Genomic DNA, 25,197 nt, shown 5'->3' on the forward strand with positions numbered 1-25,197 from the left:
AGTGGAAAAAAAATTAAATTCATACGGACAGACGGTGGCCAAAATGATGAGCTACTCAAAGGCCCAAATGAGAAAAGCCCATAACAGATAAATAACCAGTAGAGGCTTGGGCCAGGGAGTCGGACAACATGTTGGGGGGGCATGGGGGGCGGGGGGGTAGGGTGAAATTGAAACAGCAACATCCTAATCTATTTGAGCCAGGGACTGTGACACTGCCGGTTCAATCACACACGCGCACACACACACACACACACACACGGAGACAGAGACACGCACACAAAGACAGAGAGAGAGAGAGAGACACACACACACACACAACTACGCAGGCAGGTTGATAAGGCGAGAGTGTAGCTGGTGTGGAAGTTACAGTATCATAGCAGCAAGAGAGGGCCTCCAGTCTCTCTCATTTCCTTTCCCATTTCTCACACACACACACACACACACACATCGGTGCTGTTACCTGTGGTTACCTTCTGTAAAAGACTCCGCAGCGGACTCACAAATCTGCCAACAAGACACAAGGTGGGCCGGTAGACAACGGTACACTGAGAGAAGGCCAAATATAGAACGGCCATTCAAGACAGACAAAGGCTGCACTAAAAGTTAAACTACTGTATGGTTAAAGGAATACTTCACCCATACGGAACCGGCGTTCTATCATAATAAAATCGCTATTATAATATAATGAATGAGGTTTTTCTTCCCTCAGTCTTTCCTTGGCCCAGCTGTCCTGTAAATCCTAACCCTACATTTTTCACACTAAAATGTAGGTTTACACAGTGAGACCATAAAACACTCTTTCTGCCTTTTCTCAGGCTAGGATGAACAGATTTAAAAAAAAATTGCACATTTATACTACATAGGATCTCAGAGTTCAATACACCGGTGAAGTAGGTCTTTACATATATACATGTATGTTTGTAAATCCAAATTTGGTCACAGTAATAGTAGTAGAAATCGTAGTTTATTCAGTCACTAAAAACAATAAGTTAAAACATATCATTGTACACTCCTTCAACAACAGATAGTTTACAGATGATAAAAATGATTGTCTTTTCTTAAAATCACACCAGGTTAGCTCACCAACTTTCTATCAGGTCAAGTTACCAATCAATGAAGTGCGATCGCGAACATACAACTGCTAGCCTATAACAAAAAGACCTGTAGATTTTAGACTTCGACATTGACTTTAGCTGTATTCATGAGTTCTTTAAATTCTAAACACATTTTTGAATAACCGTCGCAAGTGACATCATGTCACTGTTTTAAAATGATCCTGTTGAACCAAGATAGTTGGAACGCCAGGGACTGTTCATTTTCAATCTTATTTCTAGACTGTGGAATAAATGTTCAACTTTATTGTTTGTGTGACAGATTTGACGGCTCAGAAAAGTTCTCGGAGTTCCCAAACTTTCCCCCCGTCAGCAAACATCTCATCAATATCTCATGAGTAAAAGTAAACCACCAACTGTTAATCCATCGCTTCTGTAAATGTCGGAGAGATATAAAATCTAAAAGGGAAGAAAAGTAGCAAGGCAGTCTCTCCCTCCACACATACCTAATCCTAACCACATTTGTTTATGTCATGAACCGCTAAAAACTAAAGTGAAATGCTCCCTCAGATGTGGATAGCTGCATTACATTATGTAAACTCCGGGGAAGACTAAAAAGCAAGCCGCAGGAACCTATTGACCTGCTGCTATTTAAAAAAAAAAGAAAAAAAGTCAGTTGTCAAATTGCACTAGAGCTGTTTTTGGCTGGAGAACGCCCACCTCTCCTTTGTGGAAAGAAACCTCTGTGTTAGCAAAAACTATGTTGCACAAAACTCAATTTTCTAGACATTTCTGAAGCTTTCTTTCCACCCCATTTCCTGCCCTATATTGTAAGGTGACCTTTTCTGTGACTTTTTGCCACATTTTATATGAACTAGGTTGGACTAAAAAAAGCCTAATTTAGCTGACAAGCACAGGGAGATCGCGCGATAGATATAGAATATAGGAATCAAGAAAGGGGGGTGTTTTCAAACTCATTAAAACGATACAGGAGCAGAGGGCAGGGCATGAACTTTGGCTGAACCTTTCTATGAAGAAGTTCTAATGTCCCAAAGAGTTATTTTTACTTCTGAACTATGGCAACAGTCACCGCCGGTAACAACCAGTCACTGATAGGGCTCTGACTGTGTGTGTGTGTGTGTGTGTGTGTGTGTGTGTGTGTGTGTGTGTGTGTGTGTGTGTGTGTGTGTGTGTGTGCGCGTGCGTGCATGCGTGTGTGTGTGTGTGTGTGTGTGTGTGTCCTCTAACCACCATTACTGTTTCTGCTATTTAAAGAGGCTTCACTCCAATCAGAATGAGATTTTTGTTTGATTAATAATTGAATGTTTTAAACTCCCTGTAAATGTAGAAACAAGCAAACAGGAACCAAATGATAGATTTGTTAAATATTAATCATAACTCTGAAGACCAAGCAAAAAATCAAGGAATTTAATTATAGATCATTTCAGATAAATAAATAATTGAACTGTCTCTCATTTAAAATGAAATAAAACATGGTCTCACAGCTTCCAGCAGCGTACGACGAATTAGAAACACTTTTTTCTAAACTTTTTATTCCGACACTCATTTCAAAATCAGATGACACTTTTTTTCAAGGTGACACATTTAAAACAACTTATCATATTAATATTATAGAATGAGGCTACGCAATACAAGACGTGTTCATTAAGATGATAAAACTAACTTCTGACTGTCAAATTTAATTCATCCAGCTCGTCTATGTTGACCCCACTGGCCACTCACATGAATCATCACACGTCAGGACATGATGTACAGAACACACACACACACACACACACACAGACACACATAAACACACAAACACACACACCCCCCTTCACTTCTGAATATTCTTGAAACATTTCTGCCAATTCGGCCCTCCTGAGTCATAGTAATAACGTAATGGCACTCGTTAAAGGTCACGCAGAACTAGGCCGTTTTTCCCTCCACTCAATTCACCGGCACTTTACTGCGATTATAAGTGACATCATGTCTTAGGACTACTACTAAAACACACCAAAGAAAAACCATCATACATAGCGAACACTTCACTTTCCATAACCCGTTCTCTTAATGGCTATTCATTCCGTGTCGCTATTAAATCTGAGGGCAGTGTCAGGATGTAGGAGATGTCAGTTCTGGTCGTCAAGGCGTTTCCACGGGGCCCACAAGTGTACACATCCACTCATGCAGTTTGTCCCGTCCCCTAAACCTTAACCCCCTTACCCTTCAATCTGTCCCATTGAACTCTGGGGACGAAATCTCCCATTTCCCTGCTTGTTCTTTCCCTTATTTTCCTCTATAAGTTGGACTAACCCTTTTACCTTTAACCTGCCTCCTTTGTTGAACTCTCCCTTCACTGACCCTTTCCATCTTGTTTTAACAATCTTTTTCCAGCTTCACTGCCGATGTTTGAAAACTGTGCGCAGGTTGTTTTTGATCGGCCTGCTAGCAGTTTTGTTTCCATGTCTTAAAGCAGAAGTTCACTCCAAAGGTGGTGCTACACACAATGATGTCGGATTTAGTAGGAAGACAGAGCTGCAAAACAAAGGAAATGTTGAAAATAAATGTGGATTTTTTTTATAAATGTGACCAGTTACAGAGGTACTTAAAGGTGGTGTCGGGCATTCTGGAGAACGCTTGTTCACAAAATCACTTTTTGTCACAGTCACTGAATATCCGCTCATCATCCAATTTGTCTACATACCAGTTGATTTACCAGATTCATTTTTCAGGACTTAAACAGTACGGACAGGGGATATTTACTGATTTTGACAAAGTGATTTGACAACAAGCGTTTTCTTTTTTCAGAATCTCTGACTCCACCTTCAAGATAAAGGGCCATTAAATGACCTTTAGTTATTAGCGGTTTGTGCATATTCTTTATATATCACCAGTGAATTTGCTTGAGCAGAACCAAAATGTATTTTGTGCAAACTGACTTTGGTGTGGACTGTCTCTTTAAGTGTGTTGGTAAAGCCAAGATTCTTCCAGTGCTGCTTTACCCTCTTTTACTGTTCTGTTCTGCATTGGAACCATTTAGCTTTACCAGCCCCTGACTGGCTGATAAATGGCTTTTGATGCAACTGCATGTTTAAGGAAAATAATGAAATAAGGAATTCACTAGATGCATGTGCTCTGCCTGGTTTGATGACCTGTGATACGTGTATTTGCCACTTTAAGGTGTGTCTGTTAATACCAAATTAAAAAGAAAAATATTCCTATTTTAACACAAGTGGTATCTAGCCATGCAGATACTTTATCTTATTGATGTTTATAACTATGTCTTCACCCCAATAGTGTTAAGCTGACTTTTGTTTGTGTTTGTCAAAGCAGTGAAAAGTTGTGTCTTCCCATCTATAACTGGTCTGGACCATTTGTTTGGTAGAAGATAGTCCCAATGAAAAATATTCATAGTGAGGTCTGTTTGAAATGTAATTCTTTTGTCGGCTACTTTAATCCGTATGAAAACATCTTCACTGGCCTCCTCATGTCCTAAATTGGTGGCAGATGTGTGATGTTTTTTTTTGTCGTTTGAATGAACCAGCCCTTAAAATCAACCACTATCTGTCTTTGAGTGTTTAGACCCAAACGTGTGTGTATACAGCTACTGGAAAAAATACTTGACTTCCCCCTTCAAAGCACAGGTGTAAATATTGAAGCAGTTCATTCAGACAGTATGGTTCTGATTGCCAGATGCTATACCAGCACGCCTAATTTACCTGCATTCAATCAAAATTGTAATGAAATCTCTGCTCTCTCTATGCGTCAGCACACCTGGAATGAAATGCAGGGCTCATTACCACTGCCTTTCAATTGGAATGGATATGTTACACTACACCATATCACCTTAGCTCTCCTGTGCATATATTAAACTGCATCCAATTGGCGGAGCACTGAGGTGGAATATTATGCAAATTCCTAATAACAAGTGTACATGATTGAATTCACTCAGTCTGCAGCAAGAGCCCCGAACTCATATAGCACATATATTCTGTGTGTGTGTGTGTGTGTGTGTGTGTGTGTGTGTGTGTGTTCAGGTGCACGCTGACACACACACACACCATCATGCTCATTTGTTAACCATGGTATGTCAATGCACAGACATCAGGTATTAAAAATGTCAAATTACTTACAGGCTCACAGCAACAGGGGCAGAAGAGCATTTCACTCAAATTTGAAAGAAAAAAAAAATGAAGTAATTTGTTCCAAATCGTCAACCCCAGGGTGTCGTTCAGTAGTTTAAATTGTTATTTTTAGTGTGGAAGAAAAATAACTGTACAGAAGCAATAGCAGGAGGGGGGCAATAGCAGGAGGGGGGCTAATGCGTTTTGCCTACGAAGCCCGGGGCCACTGTTTTGTCTTGTTGGCTTCTGGTCGGGATAGAGTAGCCATTTAGGGAACAATTACATGCACTTGTAAGCTTGCAGAGGCAGAAACTAATTAGGGCTATTTTGGAACATCTTCAAAAAATAAAAGAACACGAGTTTGTTCTCCAGGATACAAAGTATTTAAACGCACCCTTGAGAGAAAAGACCGGAAACAGGGGGAAAAGTAATGCACAGAAGTGTTTTTCTCTTTAAATGATTTTGAATCTGACCTTGAAAGTTTGGTCTGAAATAGGATATATCTAATGATGTGATTATAATATAAAAATAATATATTTTAAATTCCAATTCTGTATAGTTCAGTTGCTTTGATGTCTGCAGGAGATGTTAAAACATAATGCATTTCTCATTTGAGCAAGTATGAAACTTCCAAGTAATTGGTGTTATTGAAAAGCTTATGGGTGGGTGTATTGTTAATGACGTTAATTTGAGATCTCTGCAGGACCTCGCAAAGACAGCAGTCATTTACTTAATCCCTCAGATGCTTAAGATAAATGTGTCACTTCCATTTTAATTTGATTTTATACTTTACTTCATCACCTGCAGAAAAAAAAACTTACCACACACACACAACAGCAAGGCCTCCCAACTTTATTTACCATATTGTTAGCCTCATAGCATAATTGCCTTAATCATATTTACTCTACATCTGCTCTATTCTACATCTACTCTACTCTACATCTACAGTACTTTACCCTACTCTATAAACCCTTAAAATATGACTTAGGTAATTATGCTATTACGCTAACGAAAAGTAGATGTAGAGTAGATGTAGAAAAGAGTAGATAGAGTAAAAGTAGAGTAAATATGATTTAAGCAATTATGCTATGAGGTTAACAATATGCAAAAACCAATGCGTATTAGTTAAACACAACACAGCACAGACAAAACATTGTAAAGTCTCCTATCTACATGACCAAACACGTTGTCAGTTGTTAACAATATGGAGTCAGTCACAGAGGGCTTCCTACAGTGCTGTGTAGAAGCATAACGGTTGTTCGCCAACTGTATCACAGCTGCCGCAGAGCATCAGCGTTTAAGACCCAGCTGAGAGACGGTCTGTCACTCCCCGCATCAAGTCTGTGTGTGTCTCACTCACTCACTCACTCACTCACTCACTCACTCACTCACTCTGCCTCTCTCCTCATTCTCCATCAAATCTGCTCCCTTCATAGACTTTTACTTGATCTTTTCCACTTTTTTTTTTTCGTTTTAAAGCTTTGGTTCCACTGAGTGGTTTGGTTCGGTATGGCTCAGCACGCTTGTATTATTATTATTGCCTGCTATGATGTCACAATAGTTACGTAGGCTATCACTGTCCAGCATAAACCCCGCCTACCAAGTAAGGGTACTGTTGGCACTGGAAACGCAGCCAGAGCAAGGGTTAGTTACCGTGCTATGCTGAACCGAACTGAACTGATCTGCACTGTGGAAACGAGGCATTAGACTTTCTTCTTGCTACTTTTCTTCGCTCTGGCTCCCCTGTGTCTCGGATCCTTGAGTCCTTTCACATTCACTCAACTTTTCATCACCAGTTTGTCACCAAGGTTGAGTTTCATCCCTTCATCTTTCCGTTCTCTGCCCCCCCCTCTCCTCCCCCCTCTCTCTCTTGCTGTCACCATCTCTCTCTCCCCTTGCCTTCCTCTCCTCCACTCACGCAGCCCATCTGTCTTTTTTACCTTTTGGCAGACTTTGCTTTCTCTAAATAAAGCTTTTTCTCTGAGCTGAGACAGACCATGTTGAGTTGACACAGAAATGCAACGTGACAATGTATGAGAGGAACACTGACTACACACTCATTATTCACAACTTTCACCAATGTTTAGATATGTTTTTAAAGTAGAATTAAAGGTGGATCAAGCATTTCTAGAGGTATATTGTTGCCCAAATCAATTTGTGTCAAATTAGTGTCGATCAATGATCCGCTACCAGTGTGTGCGCTGAAAAAATGTCCAGTGTTAACCGAAATACTTGGTTTTAACCGAAATACTTGGTTTCAAACTCCATTGCTCCAGACGCTTGTGAAGCTGTGCAAAAGATGGTGTGTGTGTGTGTGTGTGTGCGTGCGTGCGTGCGTGCGTGCGTGCGTGCGTGCGTGCGTGCGTGCGTGCGTGCGTCTGTCTGTCTGTCTGTCTGTCTGTCTGTCTGTCTGTCTGTCTGTCTGTCTGTCTGTCTGTCTGTCTGTCTGTCTGTCTGTCTGTCTGTCTGTCTGTCTGTCTGTCTGTCTGTCTGTCTGTCTGTCTGTCTGTCTGTCTGTCTGTCTGTCTGTCTGTCTATGTGTCTATGTGTGTGTGTGTACAGTTGGCCAGCACCCTCCCCGCCCCCTATGCACCACCTAGCTGCTTGCCAGGCCGTTGGTATGAATCACAGGGTATTAATTTCACTGTGACCGGTGGCACCATATGTCCCACATAACCAGTGATTGAGTCATCCGGTCTGCTCACAGAAACCTGTTGTGACAGGTCGTCCGTGGGTAGGCTCTGGATGTGTTTGCCTCAGCTGTGCGTTTGACCACCCGCTGAAGCATTTGACTCATAGCGCTCATCCAGGAGGGACCCGTCAATAGGCCTTTAGACACGGCGGGGGGGGGGTGACTCACAAGTACCAGGAAGCCACAGGTTCACAGTCAAATTCCCCCAGTGTTAAATACTGTATGCAGTTTCAAAGTGCATTAAGTCAAGTCATTTGTAGTTGTTTAGCACATTTATTTTAGACCAAAGTGATGTATAGTAAAACGGGTCAAACAATAGGCATGAATACAACAATAATCATGTTAAAAGTATACTAATAACATGTAAGAAGTAACATTTAAGTAAACTTTAAGATATCATAAAATAATAGAAAAAATTCTTGGTAGAATCTGCTGGGGTAAAATGGTCTCATCTAGTGAGGAAGGCCAACAGCAAGAAAAGTGTTGTTGAAAATGTCTGGAGTTATAAGACAGGGTTTTAAAAGTACTCCATAAAGCCCACCCACCCCTTCTCATTTCAAAACCAACTTGAATCTTTACACCACCATTTTTTTTAATCGTTTTTTTTTACTTTATTTAAAGTTATTTAACTCTTAAAGGTGCAGTGTGTAATATGACATCATCAAGAAAGTTCTACAAAGTTCTAGAATGCAACACTCCCTGGGTAACCCCAACCCTTTCGAATAATAACAGAAGCTACAGTGGCCTTCAAGGACAAGAACAATTCTAAATTTTAAACAATGCATCTGATGACATTCCAACTATGACACTTTCAAGATGGCGGCACTAGGCCTTGGTCCAAAATATGCAGAAATATGGACATATATGAGACCCTTTCTAAGGGAAGAAACAATAATTCAAAACTTTTTTTTCAGCTATTATGCACTAAATTAAATGTACTTATGGATATTATAATTACTTTCTACAAAATCTGCTAGGAAATAAAACACAAAATTCTACACACTGCAGGTTTACGTTAACCCTAATTCTGTCTTTGACCAAATATACCGGGAAATGGTCTTACATTGGACTATTTCACTGTTTTTTTTAACATTTCAAAATGTACTTTATTAGACATGGGGTAGAAAGCACAGTGAGATATGAAAGCAGCCTTTCACTGCTCATTACAAGAGCTGTGCGCCAACATGAGTCTAAGTGGGTGTAGTGGTTAGAACCACAGACTTGAAACCCACAACGATGCTACAAAACCGATTTGGCTGCCTGTGAAATCAGACCAAAAGAAAAATGGTCCAAGAATCAAAGAGGTATTAACAGACTTGCTGCTTCTGCTACGGCTTCACTTTTAATTTGCCTCTTCCGCCGGGATGCAATTATGATTTATGACTTTTTAATGTGGTCATAAGTCGAGGCAATCATAGGAATAAATGGCTCAAAATTGAGCATTTTTTAATTGGGACTTCTATTCAAAGTGTTATTTCCAGAAAGATTATAAGTGCACCAAAGTGTATCTCTGTAGGGAAAGTGGCAGCAAAGCAACCGGCGAGAATGACTGAAGTGATACATGATGATGGGATAATGGGCCTTTCAAGCACCTGTTCAAAAGCCTTTACCTCCAGATAACGAAGAGCAAAAAGAACTGACCAATTTTCACTGTAACTTCATGAACTCAATAATAAACTCCTTTTAAAACATTTTGGCCAGAAACTGTGTGAGTACAGATACAATCATGACAACAGAAACAGGTTTTCTTCTAATAATAATAATAATTGCTTGGATTTATATAGCGCCTTTCATGATACTCAAAGCGCTTTACAGGGTTCCAGACAATTCGTTCACACACAGTCATACCGGTGGTGGTAAACTACCATAGTAGCCACAGCTGCCCTGGGGCAGACTGACAGAAGCGAGGCTGCCATTCAGCGCCAACGGCCCCTCCGACCACCACCTCAAACATACAGCAGTCATACACATTCACACGAGGCAAGGTGGGTGAAGTGTCTTGCCCAGGGACACAACGACCATGACACAAGTGGCCGGGCTGGGATCGAACCGCCAACCCTAGGATCATTGGCCAACCAGCTTAACCACCTGAGCCACAGTCGCCCCATTTCTTCTGATTTTGATTTAAATTTTCACAATTTTCTGATACAATTGTGTCAAATTGAGCCTGTTATGAAGACAGCCCGTTAAGGTCAGTCTATATCGTGCATTGTGTAGTTACCGTAGTGCCAGGTGCCTTTTGAGGCTTAAAAAAAATTACTTTACTGATTAGTTTTTGTCTCTTGTGGATTTAGATGAAATTTGACTGAAATCAAGCAGGTTTTTGATCAAATTTTCCACCTCTGTAGTGCCCCCTTATATTGGCCTCTTCCCACATACACACAGTGAGGAAGACCCTTTTTTCGCTCCCTTTAACACACACTCATTACCTTTTTGATTATGTTTACCCTGGCTTCGCTGTCCCAGGAGTTTCATGTGGGAGGTTTAATTCACACCTTTTCTTTCAACGGATATTAAATCCAGCTGACAAGTTAGTCTCAGAAGGACTGTAGACTTTAATCAGTTCTGTAGGATTCTTGTTTTCATGGCCTCAGAACCGCATAACACCTTCACATATATTTGAAAAATTATAATGCCACTCAAAGTTTCTACCAAGTAGCTCTCCCTAAAATCTCTAAGTTTGTATCAGTATCTCAATGTATTTTTTTTTTTAAATGTACCAGGTATGAGTAAAGTGCATATCACTAAGAAAATTTAAAAAAAATACATTGGACTGATTTTACCCATAGCCCACTTTGTAGATCATTCACCAAGACGAATGTTGGTTCATTTCTTCATATGAATTTTCTGGGTCACTTTCACACTAATTTTGGCCTAATATATTATCTCATGAACTAATCATTATCCTCATCATCTTTCTTGATCTCAAACAGTACCATCAGGCCAGATTTAGACGACGCCATTTTTCCATTTTAATTTCTCAACGAAGGATCTTACATTAGCTGTTGAATTTCACATGTTTGTGACACCTGCATCTTTCCCCTTCTGTGCAGCTCAGTCGTCCTCCTACGCAGACTAATCGCTTTCACAGAAACTGTCATTAAGGTCGAGGCGCAGGGCCCTGACACCACAGATGGCAGCAGCCTCTTTGCAAATGAGCTCTGATTATGAGAGGTGGCAGGTTTCGCTCCTCTTACCGCAGCTTGCCTTTCACGCAATTAGGCATACACAGTGCTAGGGGTCACATCACCCAAGGACATTTACATGGTAGATTTACCTAGGCTTAAATAACCTTGTGTGTCGGTGCACTGTCCCTTTGGTTTCATTTGGAATAATTTGACAACCTCGTGTGCGTCTGTGTTGGCAAGGTCTCCACGCTCAGTAGCTATTGGATAGGCCTGATAGTTTGTTGGCTGGTTCATCATATACCAGGTGCTTTCGCCCCCGATCCTCGCATTGGAAATCAGAGTCTGTGAAAATGACATTGGGTTCCTGCTGCTGCGCTCCCATCAATATTTAAAGCTCTAAGTCATTTCAGAGTTGATTTCTCTATGTCTGGGGAGCTCTTGGCCTCTCAGAGTCCTAAGTCTTTAGGGGAAGCTAAGGTCCTAGGAAGAAAGGCTTTATTGATCCGTAGAACAGTGGAGTGAAAGGCAGCCAAGAGCTTAGTTCAAACACCTCTCCCATGCTGTTCCCTATGTATTGAAGCCCCAGCAACCGCAACCCGTCTGTCCCAGCTGCTACTTGACCTACATAAGTGCTTGAAAATGTGCTTTGTCCCTGGTTCAGTCAGAATAGCCCTAACTGAAGTACTCTTTTCTCTGTTTTGTAGGTGTGAGGCGCCCACCAGAGCTGGAGAAAACCAACCACAGTGTCCATTACACTCTGCTCATCGCGTGTGTTTTGGTGGCCTTCGTCCTGGGCGCGTTCCTCTCCGGCTTCCTGGTCTCCTGCTACTGTAACCACACGGGCCACAAGACCAAGAAGTTGTCGAAAGATCCCGAGGCCCCGATCCCGCACGCCCTGTCCCTCCGCAGCCTGGCCAAGCTCAACGGCCTCCTGGACAGCCAGAGCAAAGACGAGAAGATGGAGGTGTCATCTCCAAAGATCTACAACTCCTTCTTCGCCAACAGCAGAGAACATCACCCACCGAGAAGGAACGGCCATCATGGCATGTCAATGGGAGACCTGGTCCACCCGCACCACCACCATCTCCACCATTCCTCTGAGCTGTCCGGCCTCCCTACGCCAGACTCAACCCCGGAACTGCCCATCAAGAGCATGAAGGCCTTCAAGAACCAGTGGGAGAAGAACCAGAACTGCAACAATGCCAAGGAGCCAAAGTCTCATAACATTGGTTCCAGGCCCAGCTCAGCCCTGCTCCACCACCAGCAGGTCTTCCCATACTCCCATAGCTTCTCCAACGGGCAGCCGCTGGTGGGTCACCTCCATCCAGACGAACGCAAAATCCACAATGTTGAACGTGTGCTATCTCAGCAGCCTTACCCCGGTTACTCCCAGAAGGTCATGGAGGTGACGTCACTGGATGAGCTCCTGAAGCACATCCACGACGCGAGCAGCAGCAAGAACGCCCAGTTAATGAGTCCTCAGGGTCTGATGGCTAGCGGCGGTGGGGGTCAACTAGCATTCGCCAACCGCATCCAACCTCAGATTCCTGAGACAGAATCGGCCCCTTACTATAGCTCGTCCACCCTGCCCCGGGACAGCCTCACTCGACGCATGGACGTTCCTCCAGACATCCCTCCACACCACCAGTCCACCCTGGAGAGGAGGCACTCGTCACAGAGGCATTCGCTGATTGCTGCTGCCACCAAGATGCCCAACGGAGGGGGAATGGGAGGGGGAATGGGAGGTGGAATGGGAGGTGGGATGGGAGGGGGTGGCGGTGGAATGATCCCTCGCCAGCACAGCTTCAGCCAACGGAACGGAGGCCCGCACCAACCGCCGCCCCTCCTGGCACGGATGAACTCGACGGGCAGCACCTGCGAGGTCCACTACCCCCACATCCCCAACGGCTACCTGGCCCGGCAGCACAGCTATAACGGAGACCAGCAGGAGGTGGTCCAACATAGGGGCGCGATAGTCCGCAGGGCCTCCTCTCTCAAACCGGACGTCCCTCCCAAACCTTTGTTCATACCTGCCACGTCCCCGGTTAACCAACAGGGAAAGTTCAACTACTGAGGAGATACTCACTCCTAGGACTAGAAAGGGGAGGGTCTCCCTAATTGGGTCTTCTTAATGGAACTTGCCTTTTGAAGTAATGCAGTGGGTTTGAGGTTGCAGACCCTCACGTGAAAAACACAACCAATCGCGTGGCAGCCAGTGTCACTGTGGACGAAAGCCTCAACCAAACTTGTTTATCCCTCTTCTTTTTTGTCCAACAAATATCTTTGTACCATATTGGTATTGCTCAGCTCCTTGCTTATAATAGAACTGCTGACTCAGGTGACGTGATGCCACCACCTTATATAAGGCTGCCAGTGTCCTCAGTGTGGATTTACAATGCAACAAAACGTTTTGGGATGCATCGATGTTGGAAAAAAAACTTTACACATCAGTCATCTTGAAGACTTGAAAAGCCGGAGGCTCCTGCAATGCTTAGATTCATGCTTTTGCTTAACCTTTTACTGATGTAGTGTTGGTAATCAGTCCCCAGCCACCCCACCCCACCCCTCGAATGTGTTTATATTATGCATGTGTGTGTATATATATGTGTGTTTATATCCACACCAAATATGTATACATATACATATGCAGTATATGTAACCTGTGGTGAAAAGTCAGCAAATTCCCCTGAAAGTAGTTATGTCTTTGCCTTACTATACTCTTTCATCTTTGGGCATATCAAACAATCCCCCCCCCCCCCCCCCCCACACCCACTAAGAAATATCTTAGGGGCACCAGACCATGCACTTCATTAACACAACTCAGTCAGTTGGCTAAAAACACTGAACCAAATTTGTTCATGCTGACAATAGAAAGGAGATACTTCAACAAAGCAGCTATACTAGTTCTTCTCTTTACTCATCGTTCCCAGGTCAGAAGTGACATAATCGGGTCAATTTAAGTTCTCTCAAGAATGTTTCTACAACATTGGTGCTCCACAAATATAGTGGGTCTTACATCCTCTGAAATGGAAATTTAAGTATTCTGTAAACATACATATTTTGAACTCAAAAAAGAAAAAGTCAAAAAATGCCATGCCATCTGGCGTCATGAGAATGAACATAAAAACAAGAAAAACGGACTGCAGTTATTATTATAATTATTAACTTTGTGGCTATTGGTTGTAAATAAAGGAATAATTACTAGCCAAAATGTTAACTGTATGTGTAAATGTGTGCCTTATTTAATAATAGCGTGTGACATGGGGTTAGGGGTAAATGCAAGGGACTCGGACGGCTACTATGCTACAGTATATTGTAGGTGTTTCATTTTCTATGGTTGTCAGTATGTGTCATACAGTATTCTATTGTATATTTGAAGAGTTTCATTCCAGAATGAGATATTTTGTCAACTGATAACTGCGAGTATGATTGTAACACTCACTAATGAATCATATGTTATATCTTGAGTACATTGAGCCTTTTTTTTCCTTTCTTTTTAGTTTTTTTACAAAGTCATATTTTAAAGGTTATCTTTTTGTTTTATGAGAATAAAAAAAAAATACACCAGATACATATGAATATATATATAGTTTTTTTTTCAAGATGGATGAAATCTTTTGGAATGAAACCCTTCATTGCTCCTTGTTTTTTTTTTGTTTTTTTTATCCCAGAAGTGTGAGCCTGCATATTTTTTTTTTTAAGCATTAAGCAAAGCAAATACACACAGCCTGAGACTGCAGACATTCAGGTTTGACTGCCTCCGTATTATGTCACTTTCCACTGGGTGTCACTTTCACTATATAGGTGCCATGGTTCGCTTTTGATTTTTTTCTTTCCGCAGTAGCTTTAGCATCTCTTTTAGGTTTTTACTAAATGAGCAGTTCACAGTTCCTCTTTAAGTTTTCGCCTACAGACCTGACGCCATTGTAGAAGTCCAATGATTGATGTATCGAGCGCGTTTATGGCATTTTGTTCCAACGCTTTATGTTAAGAAAAAAAATAGTTAAATTGTTATTCAGAAGAATTAGTTGAGAAAAACAACGTGTAACACAATATTGTTTTTAAGTTTCATATATAAAAAGCAGGCCCGATGCAAGCATGACTTCTACAATGGTTAGATTTTGACTTATATAAGTACAAATAATTTGGAGTGCAGACTACAAATGTTCTGTTCAGAAAATGTGTGGAAACATGGAATTGTGCAATGAACTCTGATCCGACATACTAGATTGTCCATTGGATCGATACAGACAGTGGGTCCCGCGCTGCCATACATCTGTAGAGGGATTTCCCTTAAGAAATGGTGCTGCCAGTCGACTTAGCCTCATAAATATACCGGCTTTAAAAGCTCTCTCTCTCGCTGTCGCACTGTTCAGCTGAGCCTCTCTTTTGATCACGCTTGACTTGGAAAACCGTGATCAATTCTGTGAAAGCAGCACTACGCTTTACTACGATGTACTGTATCTGAAAGTGGTGTTTATTGATTGAAATTTCCCCGGAACTCATTTGGCCCAATATAAAGTTTTTTTACTATTCATTATACTACCAGCAAATGTACCAGTAAATAAAAAGGATAATAACCGCAGACCGCAGCGGTTTGTTTGAAAGGAAAGAGAAGTTGATTTGGATACTATAACAGGCTGCAGAGCGTTAAATAGCTTTTTTCGAAACAACAAATACAGAACATCCAACTTGAGGTCGTGACCGTAATGCTTTCTGAAGAGGAATTGTGGCAGCTACCGTTGTTTGATGAGTGAAAAAGTGTTTTATTTAGTTTTTTTTTCTGCCAGTGACAGATTGTATGAGAGAGCGAGCGGTCTTGCCTCTAGCAGCCCTATCAGTATTTGATTTGGTGTAAATACATTATATCTGGGTGGGGTCTCATTGATTCAGTATTGTTTTTTTTGTTCTCTCTCTCTCTCTCTTTTTGATTTCCAGGCCTATGCCTCTTGAATTACTATGAATTTGGTCTCACAGAAATACCATTGTATGTCTCTTATACTAGGAATAAAATTAAAAATATGATGCAAGCGTCTCACTGGTGAATGTGTTAACATGTAGAAATCACTAATGGGTAATGCATGAAGGGTGGACACAAACACAATATTTTCAAACGACAAATTGATCACGTTATAATTGTGTGTGCACGGTTTCAACCACAAGTCACAATGTAGGTGATGCTTTACATGTATTCTAGCAAACATTCAAAACATCTTCATCCATTTGGTAAGTGGTCTTGGTAAGTGAAAATAATGTTTAAAAGATTGACTACATAATTCTTAACTTTTTTTATATTACCAAGTTGCTAAGTTTTCTGTTAACACTGGTCTGAAAAGTGCTGTACGAACAGCACTTTTCAGTTTAATTTATTTGTAAACCAGTCGAGGAGTAGAGGAAAAGGAAAATATTCTAGTGAATACACCCTGGTCTCACTGGGAGTTGCATTAAAAGATCATTATTGATTCAATCTGTGTTTGTTGAAGAGATCCAAGAAGTGTTTAGCCTCGCTCGTTCAGTGGGGAGAAAAGCTCTTCCAAAATGTTCATTGTTCTGATAAACACTGGGCAGCAATGGCTTCACACTCCAAACACACTTGGACAAAAACAAAAAAAGAGTTTTATCCTTTATTAGATCAATTCATACAAATATTCCCTTTATCAAAACGTTTATCTCTAAGGATTTTACCAGTAACATTCACTTTAATACAGCGGGTGGAATAGGTATTGAACACGTCACCATTATCCTCAGTACATTTTTATTTTAACCTTTATTTATACAGGTGAATCCCATTGAGACCGGAGACTCTTTTTCAAGTGAGACCTGTTCCCATTTAACATGTTACCATTCATTCACACACACATTCTTACACCAATAGCAGGCTAACTATCGACATTCACACATGTTTCCAAAGATGCTATTGTCATGACATTTCCACCGGATGTTGGTAACAACCCAAGTAATCCATACATACAAAGAAACCCAAACAAATACGTTAAGAAATTAAGTTATGTGTAATAATGTGAAACGACACAGGGAAAAAGTATATACTTATTTCCCCCCGCTGTATATAGTATGCCACAGTAAGCATCCAGGACTGTTTCCATAAATGGATGGTCCAACCCTTGATAAACGGGCCAACAAATGCATTCCCCAAAATGTCTGGATTATCGTTTAACATTGGGTCCGTCCTGTTTTGATGCACATTTTAAAGTGGACCCATCCGGTAAATAGGAAAAAGCCCACCTAGCCTACGCATACTTTAAAACATGTCATACGCATGGTTGAGTTGGATAAATATCTTTAGAATTTGATTCAAACATATTTCTGTTTTTAAAAGCACTTTGGTGTCGGGATATGTGTTTCTTCAACTGTAGAGAAAATATTAATTTAATTTCAAAACACTCCTATATTTGAATATGAGTTTTCTTACAGTTGTTTGTCCTTTTAACAGCAATTTTCATGGGAATAACTAAAAAATTCGGCTTTAATTATTGTTCAAATAGAATACAGTTATTAATATTTATAAAGCTTGTGTAGCCTAATGTCTTTCAGTCAGTGCACAGCAAATCCAACAATAAATAAATTATCAAAATACATATTGAGTTCAATAGAATAGAGCACTTTTGGCCAAACCCTCACCTCTTGTTATTTTTCAAATGTGTACCAACTCAACAGTTTTTCCAGGAAACATTCTAGGAAATAATAAGGGTGGTAAATAGGGATATGGACCGCCTGTGTGATAAAGCATTGCTGAAATAGAATGCTTTCTGCCTTCCACTATAATACATACATTATTGTATTATTTTTATTATGTTCCGTACAACCTGCAGCCCATTTCGGATACACACACGTATAACCAAGTAATTGCCTTCCGAGCAATGTTCATACAGTACCCGGTAATAATGCCACGTGAACGTCATGTGAATGAGTATAGAATAGAAAAACTCATCCTTTCCATCACATGTTCACTCTATAGGTCAGACCATCGAGTCTGGAGCAATTATCTGCAACGATTGTGAACAATAATGGAAAAAATCTTCTGTAAGTTAAAGGTATAGGGTGAAGAATGAAGTGTGTGTGTGTGTGCGTGTGTGTGCGTGCGCGCGCATGTCTGTGTGTGTGTTTCTTAGAAAGTCAGAACCATTTCAGTTGCTGGACAGACTTATTGTGTAAGTGGAAGATTCATATTTCAACTGTTACGAGCTCTGGCTTCTGTTTTCAAAAGTAAATCTGAATGTAACTGCATGCGGTGGCGTTGACTCACAAACTCCCCGCTTGCTGTTACACAAGAGATAATAAAGAATCATGGTGCGAACTGTGAACGCTCCCCTGCAGTGAGTAAAGCATTACGAGGTCCAGGGTCGTGTTGAGAGACGTTTCTGCTCGGTTTGAGTCTCCTGATGGAAAACAAATGTGTTGATTTAAGAACTTTTGGATCATAATAATAATTTAACCACCAAAACAATCAAATTGAGCCCATCGGAAAGCTTTTAAAGAGTCTGTTTGGGTCCATTAGAGCATTTTTCTCACTTACACTGCAGGTGTTTTGGTTTTATTTGGCCATATTTTGAGAATGTTTCACTATTTGTTGACAGCCCTAGCTGATACTTAGCTGTGAAAGCCACGTTTTAAAATTCGAGCAGATTAAACCAACACTACCTGCATGGCTACGGGTAAATGCCCAACACATTTTGTTTGTAATTTCTTGGTAATCAGACCATTAAACTATTTTAAAGGTAAAAGGTGTATATAGTATAGTATTTATTCTGTCGTACTTCTTATTTGTCTTCCAACAGGTGCATTTCCCCAGGACGCCCACAATATTTTAAAAACGTGTAAGGCCATTAAGCTTGTTTTAAGCAATTATACCCACATACACACATATTTATGAATACTATATAATACAGTATTCATACATATGTGTGGAATTGAATATAGCCAATAATCAATTTCTACCAAGTCTGTTCTGAAAATTCCAATAAAATCAACACTTTGTACCTCCTAAGGGAAATAAACCAGGGTTGAAACACTGCTAGAAAACCTCATTTTCCCAATCATCCTCATATTGTGTCTCCAGCTCATCACAGGCTCTTCCCGTCTAAATATAGAGTTTTTGAAAGTTGATTACAAACTGGAAAAAGGCCTTGAAGCACACGCGTTGACGAGAAAAATCCATCAGAGCATCTTTACTGCCATTTGAAGGACGTCAGTAAAGCAGACATTCCTGTAACAACCGGCTTCAGTTTAATGTGTTGGCCTCCTGCAAATGCATCACAGCCGAGGTACGTGGGTAAACAACCTGTTTGTATTCAGGTTTTTTGCGCGCGTGTGTGTGTGTGTGTGTGTGCGTGCGTGTGTGTGTGTGTGTGTGTGTGTGTGTGTGTGTGTGTGTGTGTGTGTGTGTGTGTGTGTGTGTGTGTGTGTGTGTGTGTGTGTGTGTGTGTGTGTGTGTGTGTGTGTGTGTGTGTGTGTGTGTGTGTGTGTGTGTGTGTGTGTGTGCGTGTGTGTGTGTGTGTCAGGTGGAGGCGTATTAAAAGTGATGTTTGCCCCTCGATACAATACATACAGTAAACCGGTGGACTGATGGATGTTGACGTTTGACCTTTTTAGCCAGAACAGGTCTCCTAATGAGGTGCTATCGATTGGCTTATGCAATTATCCTCCACGCAGTCTGTTAGATAATCTTGTGTGTGTGTGTGTGTGTGTGTGTGTGTGTGTGTGTGTGTGTGTGTGTGTGTGTGTGTGTGTGTGTGTGTGTGTGTGTGTGTGTGTGTGTGTGTGTGTGTGTGTGTGTGTGTGTGTGTGTGTGTGTGTGTGTGTGTGTGTGTGTGTGTGTGTGTGTGTGTGTGTGTGTGTGTGTGTGTGAGAGAAATTGAGGTGTTTGGTTGTGGTTGTAGATTCAAACCAGGCTAGATAATGGAGTCCTGATGGAAAATTCCCCCAAATTGAAGGCATTATTTGGGACTTGTCAATAAGCCTGATCACTGCAAAAGGAAATGTCAGTTCACTGGTGTGTTGCTAACGTAATGCGGCTTGTGTGGACGTGACAGAAATTATAGATGTTTATTTATTTATTTTTTATATTTATTTTTTTGCACTTTTCAATTCTTTATTGATAGTTCAGAGAGACAGAGATGAAATTGGGCAGTTAGGGGGAATGACATGCGCTCTAACCACTACACCACGAGAGCCCCATAGATGCTTTTTAACATACAGCTCTGGAAAAAATGAAGATACCACTCCAGATGTTCAGTTTCTCTTGTTTTACTGTTTATAGGCATATGTTTGAGTAGAATGAACCCTTTGGTTTTATTTAAACCTGCAGTGTGTAGAATTTTGGGTTTTATTTCCTAGCAGATTTTGTAGAAAGTAATTATAATATCCATAAGTATATTTAAGTTAGTGCATAATAGCTGAAATTTTTTTTTTATTATTATTTTGTTTTCCCTTAGGGTTTCATATAAGTCCATGTTTCATATATGTCCATATTTCTGCATATTGGACCAAGGCCTAGTGCCGCCATCTTGAAAGTGTCATAGTTGGAATGTCATCAGGTGCATTGTTTAAAATTTAGAATTGTTCTTGTCCTTGAAGGCCACTGTAGCTTTGTTATTATTCTAAAGGGTTGGGGTTACCCAGGGAGTGTTGCATTCTAGAACTTTTTAGAACTTTCTTGATGATGTCATATTACACACTGCACCTTTAACAAACTACTGACAACATTTCTACCAAATTCCCCTCCAAAAAATATGGTCATTAGGAGCATTTCCATTAAGTAATGTAGAGATGAAAGAAAAATCCAGACTGGTCTCTTAATTTTTTCCAGAGCTGTATGTCGTTCGTCTTTTTACACACTGTTGATCACTTATTATACATTCTCCTTCCACATACATATTTAAAGGTGCAGTGTGTAATATGACATCATCAAGAAAGTTCTACAAAGTTTTAGAATGCAACGCTACCTGGGTAACCCCAACCCTTTCGAATAATAACAGAAGCTACAGTGGCCTTCAAGGACAAGAACAATTCTAAATTTTAAACAATGCACCTGATGACATTCCAACTGTGACACTTTCAAGATGGCGGCACTAGGGCTTGGTCCAAAATATGCAGAAATATGGACATATATGAGACCCTTTCTAAGGGAAAAAATAATAATTAAAAAAAGAAATTCAGCTATTATGCACTAAATTAAATGTACTTTATTTGTTTATTTGTTTATTTATTTATTTATTTATTTATTTATTTATTTATTTATTTATTTATTTATTTATTTATTTATTTATTTATTTATTTATTTATTTATTTATTTATTTATTTATTATTCTTTCGGACAATTCCACACAATACACAATTTTCTCTTGCAAATATTCATACATCATACTTTGTGTTGTCCGAAGGGAGACGGAAGAAGCCAAAGGCTTATCAGGTCCCGCCCCCATTTTCATCAAATTCGGATTCGGACTTATGGATATTATAATTACTTTCTACAAAATCTGCTAGGAAATAAAACCCAAAATTCTACACACTGCAGGTTTAAACTCTTACTCACTTACATTCTAGATCTCTTCATCTACTAGGACCGTTGTGAAACAGGAACACTGTCCTACCCGGAGCTATGTCCAAAGCCATGATGCAACATTGTGCAACTGGCAAAGTAAGACTGACATTACTATACCTCCTCTGTTTCTATTTTATCTATTTATTTATGTTCTGAAAATGAATGTGGTGAAATCCCCCTCCCCCCCCCCCCCCCCCTGAGGCATTCTCTTACAAAACATATTTTTTTTCCAAATCTCTAATCCAATTATAGGCTTTGACCTTGTCTGCCCTTTGTATATGACCACGGAAAAGAAAAAAAAACATTGCGGTGTGACTGACACACACACACACACACACACAGAAAGAAAACATTTTCCAATTACACTACACCTCTCCTATAGCTCCCTTAATCTGTCCAACTGGTATTTTTTTTTCACCTCTTAAAATGGGTTTTGTTGTTGTCATATATCCAGTGTAACCCACTGTACCTTTCATACAAAGCAAAAACACATCTACAGTTAAAATGGTGGCAGGCATCACCTCAATATCACTTTGTGTCCCCTCGACTGCTGTACACTGACAGCTGGCATCACAATTCATTATGTCTCCAGCAGGAAAAGGCTTGCAAAGGGCCAGGGAGAAGCCCCTCCACACATTTCACTATCCACACCTGTCACTGCAATATAATCACACACACTGACAAGTCGCCGAAGAGTTATTTTAGTTCAATATTTTTTTATTTTTTTACAAGCAGATGTTTGGTTAACACCGATATTGTTTTTTTTTTTTCAGGACACGTGTACTGTTCCTGGTATCAAACATGAAGTCATGCTCTTGCCTGTGTGTGTGTGTGTGTGTGTGTGTGTGTGTGTGTGTGTGTGTGTGTGTGTGTGTGTGTGTGTGTGTGTGTGTGTGTGTGTGTGTGTGTGTGTGTGTGTGTGTGTGTGTGTGTGTGTGTGTGTGTGTGTGCGTGCGTGCGTGCGTGTGTGTGCGCGTGTGTGTAAGCATTTCGTGAGGTTTGCCCAAGGCCCCCCATTTTCTCTCATTCATCACTGTCACTGACTTCAAAGTATAAAGTCTTACTGACACTTTTCGCTGTTCTGGAAAAACATGGACGCTGTGCTGAATCCAGAAAAAAAAACACGATTACGTGATCAAATGTCCTGGGTATTTAAAGGGGCCGCCAGAGAAAAGTCCTTGTTAGCCATCAAAAGGTTTGTGTTGTCGTGTTCACATGATATGGAGGCGAGTAAAACATGTTTACTAAAGAGCGTGAACGGAATTGGACACATTTAAGATACTGGTTGGCTTTTTCACTAACAAAAAAAAACATAAAGAAAAACCAATGTTAGCCTAAATTCTCCATGGTAAATCAAACGTTACACCACCTAGCTAACAAATGAATTGAAAAAATAATAATTTTAGCCAATTTAGCACTGTATCCAAAACCAAAATTGTATTATTAAAAAGATATATTCTCCCTGTGTGTAGCATGGAGGGGCTACTACTTACATTTAATGGTGCTGTGTTGTAAATTAACACGTGTACTGTTCCTTGTCTCAATCATGAAGGGGTGTGTGTGTGTGTGTGTGTGTGTGTGTGTGTGTGTGTGTGTGTGTGTGTGTGTGTGTGTGTGTGTGTGTGTGTGTGTGTGTGTGTGTGTGTGTGTGTGTGTGTGTGTGTGTGTGTGTGTGTGTGTGTGTGTGTGTGTGTTTGTGTGTGTTTGCACATTTATACTACATAGGATCTCAGAGTTCAATACACCTTCATATTCCCAGCGGTGAAGTAGGTCTTTAAGTATAGAACATTGCTTAAATCAGCTCACTTCGACCAACATAACAAGGGCAAAATGCTACATATGAATACATCAGAGCTAATGGAGCCTAGGGACATATAGGCTGCTGTTCAGGGGCCATTTTTCTGCATCAAATATTCTTTTATCTCTGATGCCGTAAACCTCTTTAATTAATTGATATCCAGACAGGGCAACAAACTGCAACATAACATTGACAAATTATTCCCTGATAAATTGGCTTATTTACACATTGGGCAGACACACACACACACACGGCGGCATTAGCATTCATTTGGAGTGGTGTTTTTGGCCGCTCCCGCGAATATAAAGAGCCTGTAGAATGAAGACTGTGTGTGTGTGTGTGTGTGTGTGTGTGTGTGTGTGTGTGTGTGTGTGTGTGTGTGTGTGTGTGTGTGTGTGTGTGTGTGTGTGTGTGTGTGTGTGTGTGTGTGTGTGTGTGTGTGTGTATTTGAATGTGTTTAACCGACAGCTTCTTGTTGGGGTGAGGGATTATTTTGTTTTGTTGAAATGACATATCCATCCGCCCCACCATCACTCTCAGATGACATCATAGGCGTAACTACTCTACAAGCAGTTACCTTTTCACAATGATCCGACAAATAGGTCTAACTAAGAGTTGTTATTTACACACTTTTCGACATTTTTCTGTCTCTAAATAGCTAGGTAGTTTCAAGAAGATGGCATCCGATTCTAAATCCAATAGCATTTGTTTAAAATGAACAAATCTGGGAGATTGAGATGTCTGGAATCAGGCTACAATAGTATGAAAAAAAGTCCACAAAATGTACTTTTAAATCAGTTTTGGGTTTCACAAACTCATCAAAATGGCAACAATACTTATTTACTTTCGTAGTCACTAGGCAGGTGACAAAAAAAAACAGAAACATTACAAGTGACAAACACATACACAAACACAAATAACTACTACAATTTATATGCCATCCTCCTCTGCACACATACAGCAAAAAATAAGAGACCACTCCAAATGTTCAGTGTCTCTCGTTTATCTGTTTATAGGCATATGTTTGAGTAGATTGGACACTTTGGTTTTATTTAACAAAATACTGACAACATTTCTACCAAATCCCCCCCCTGAAAATATTGTCATTAAGAACATTTCCTTTAAGTAATGTAGAGATGAAGATTGAAGAAAATATCCAGACTGGTCTCTTAATTTTTTTTCCAGAGCTGTATGTAACAATAATACACTCACCCATACAACAAAGCACAAAGAGTCTACTACCAGGTCACAATCCAGGTTCACTTTAACTCATAAAACTGTACATATTGTATTACACATATAGAAACATTACCAGTGACAAACACATACACAACACAAAGTCAAATTACTACTACTACTTTTACTATGTTGCTGCCAGCCCCCGTCACACTCACACACTCACCCAAAACTAAAAAACACAAAGACCCCACCTTTACTGCAGAGTTACAATCCAGGTTCACTTTAATTTGAGCTGATGATCAAAGGGTTGGAGGTTCGATCCCCTCCCTGCCACCTGTGTCATGGTTGTTGTGTCCTTGGGCAAGACACTTCACCCACCTTGCCTTGTGTGAATGTCGATAGTTAGCCTGCTATCAGTGTATGAATGTGTGAATGGTAACATGGGAAAGGAAAAACAGGTCTCCCTCGCAAAAGAGTCTTCGGTCTCAATGGGATTTACCTGTATAAATAAAGGTTAAAAAAAAAAAAAAAATAAATAAATCATAACACTGTACATATTGTATTACACATGTAAACCTACTGTAACCTGTGTTGTTGGTGCCATTGGGGTGGAACAGTAAAGTCTGTCCTGGCTCCACTATGGTTGAATGACATCCCCAC

At 40.5% G+C, this 25,197-nt stretch overlaps 1 protein-coding gene across 2 annotated transcripts in view; it reads left to right on the plus strand.

Annotated features, from left to right (window-relative positions):
- sema6cb (semaphorin 6Cb) overlaps nucleotides 1–16,024 on the plus strand; it is a 161,286-nt gene extending 145,262 nt beyond the window's left edge. For both annotated transcript variants that reach the window (XM_080039389.1, XM_080039390.1), the window contains exon 21: nucleotides 11,704–16,024. In XM_080039389.1, coding sequence (XP_079895515.1) covers nucleotides 11,704–13,073 — 1,370 coding nt within the window. In that variant the 3' untranslated portion in view covers nucleotides 13,074–16,024. The remainder of the gene's footprint in view (nucleotides 1–11,703) is intronic.
- The last annotated feature ends 9,173 nt before the right edge of the window (nucleotides 16,025–25,197 follow it).

The sequence above is a fragment of the Ammodytes marinus genome (genome assembly GCF_949987685.1).
Source record: "Ammodytes marinus genome assembly, chromosome: 13".
In the NCBI taxonomy this organism is placed as follows: Eukaryota; Metazoa; Chordata; class Actinopteri; order Uranoscopiformes; family Ammodytidae; genus Ammodytes; species Ammodytes marinus.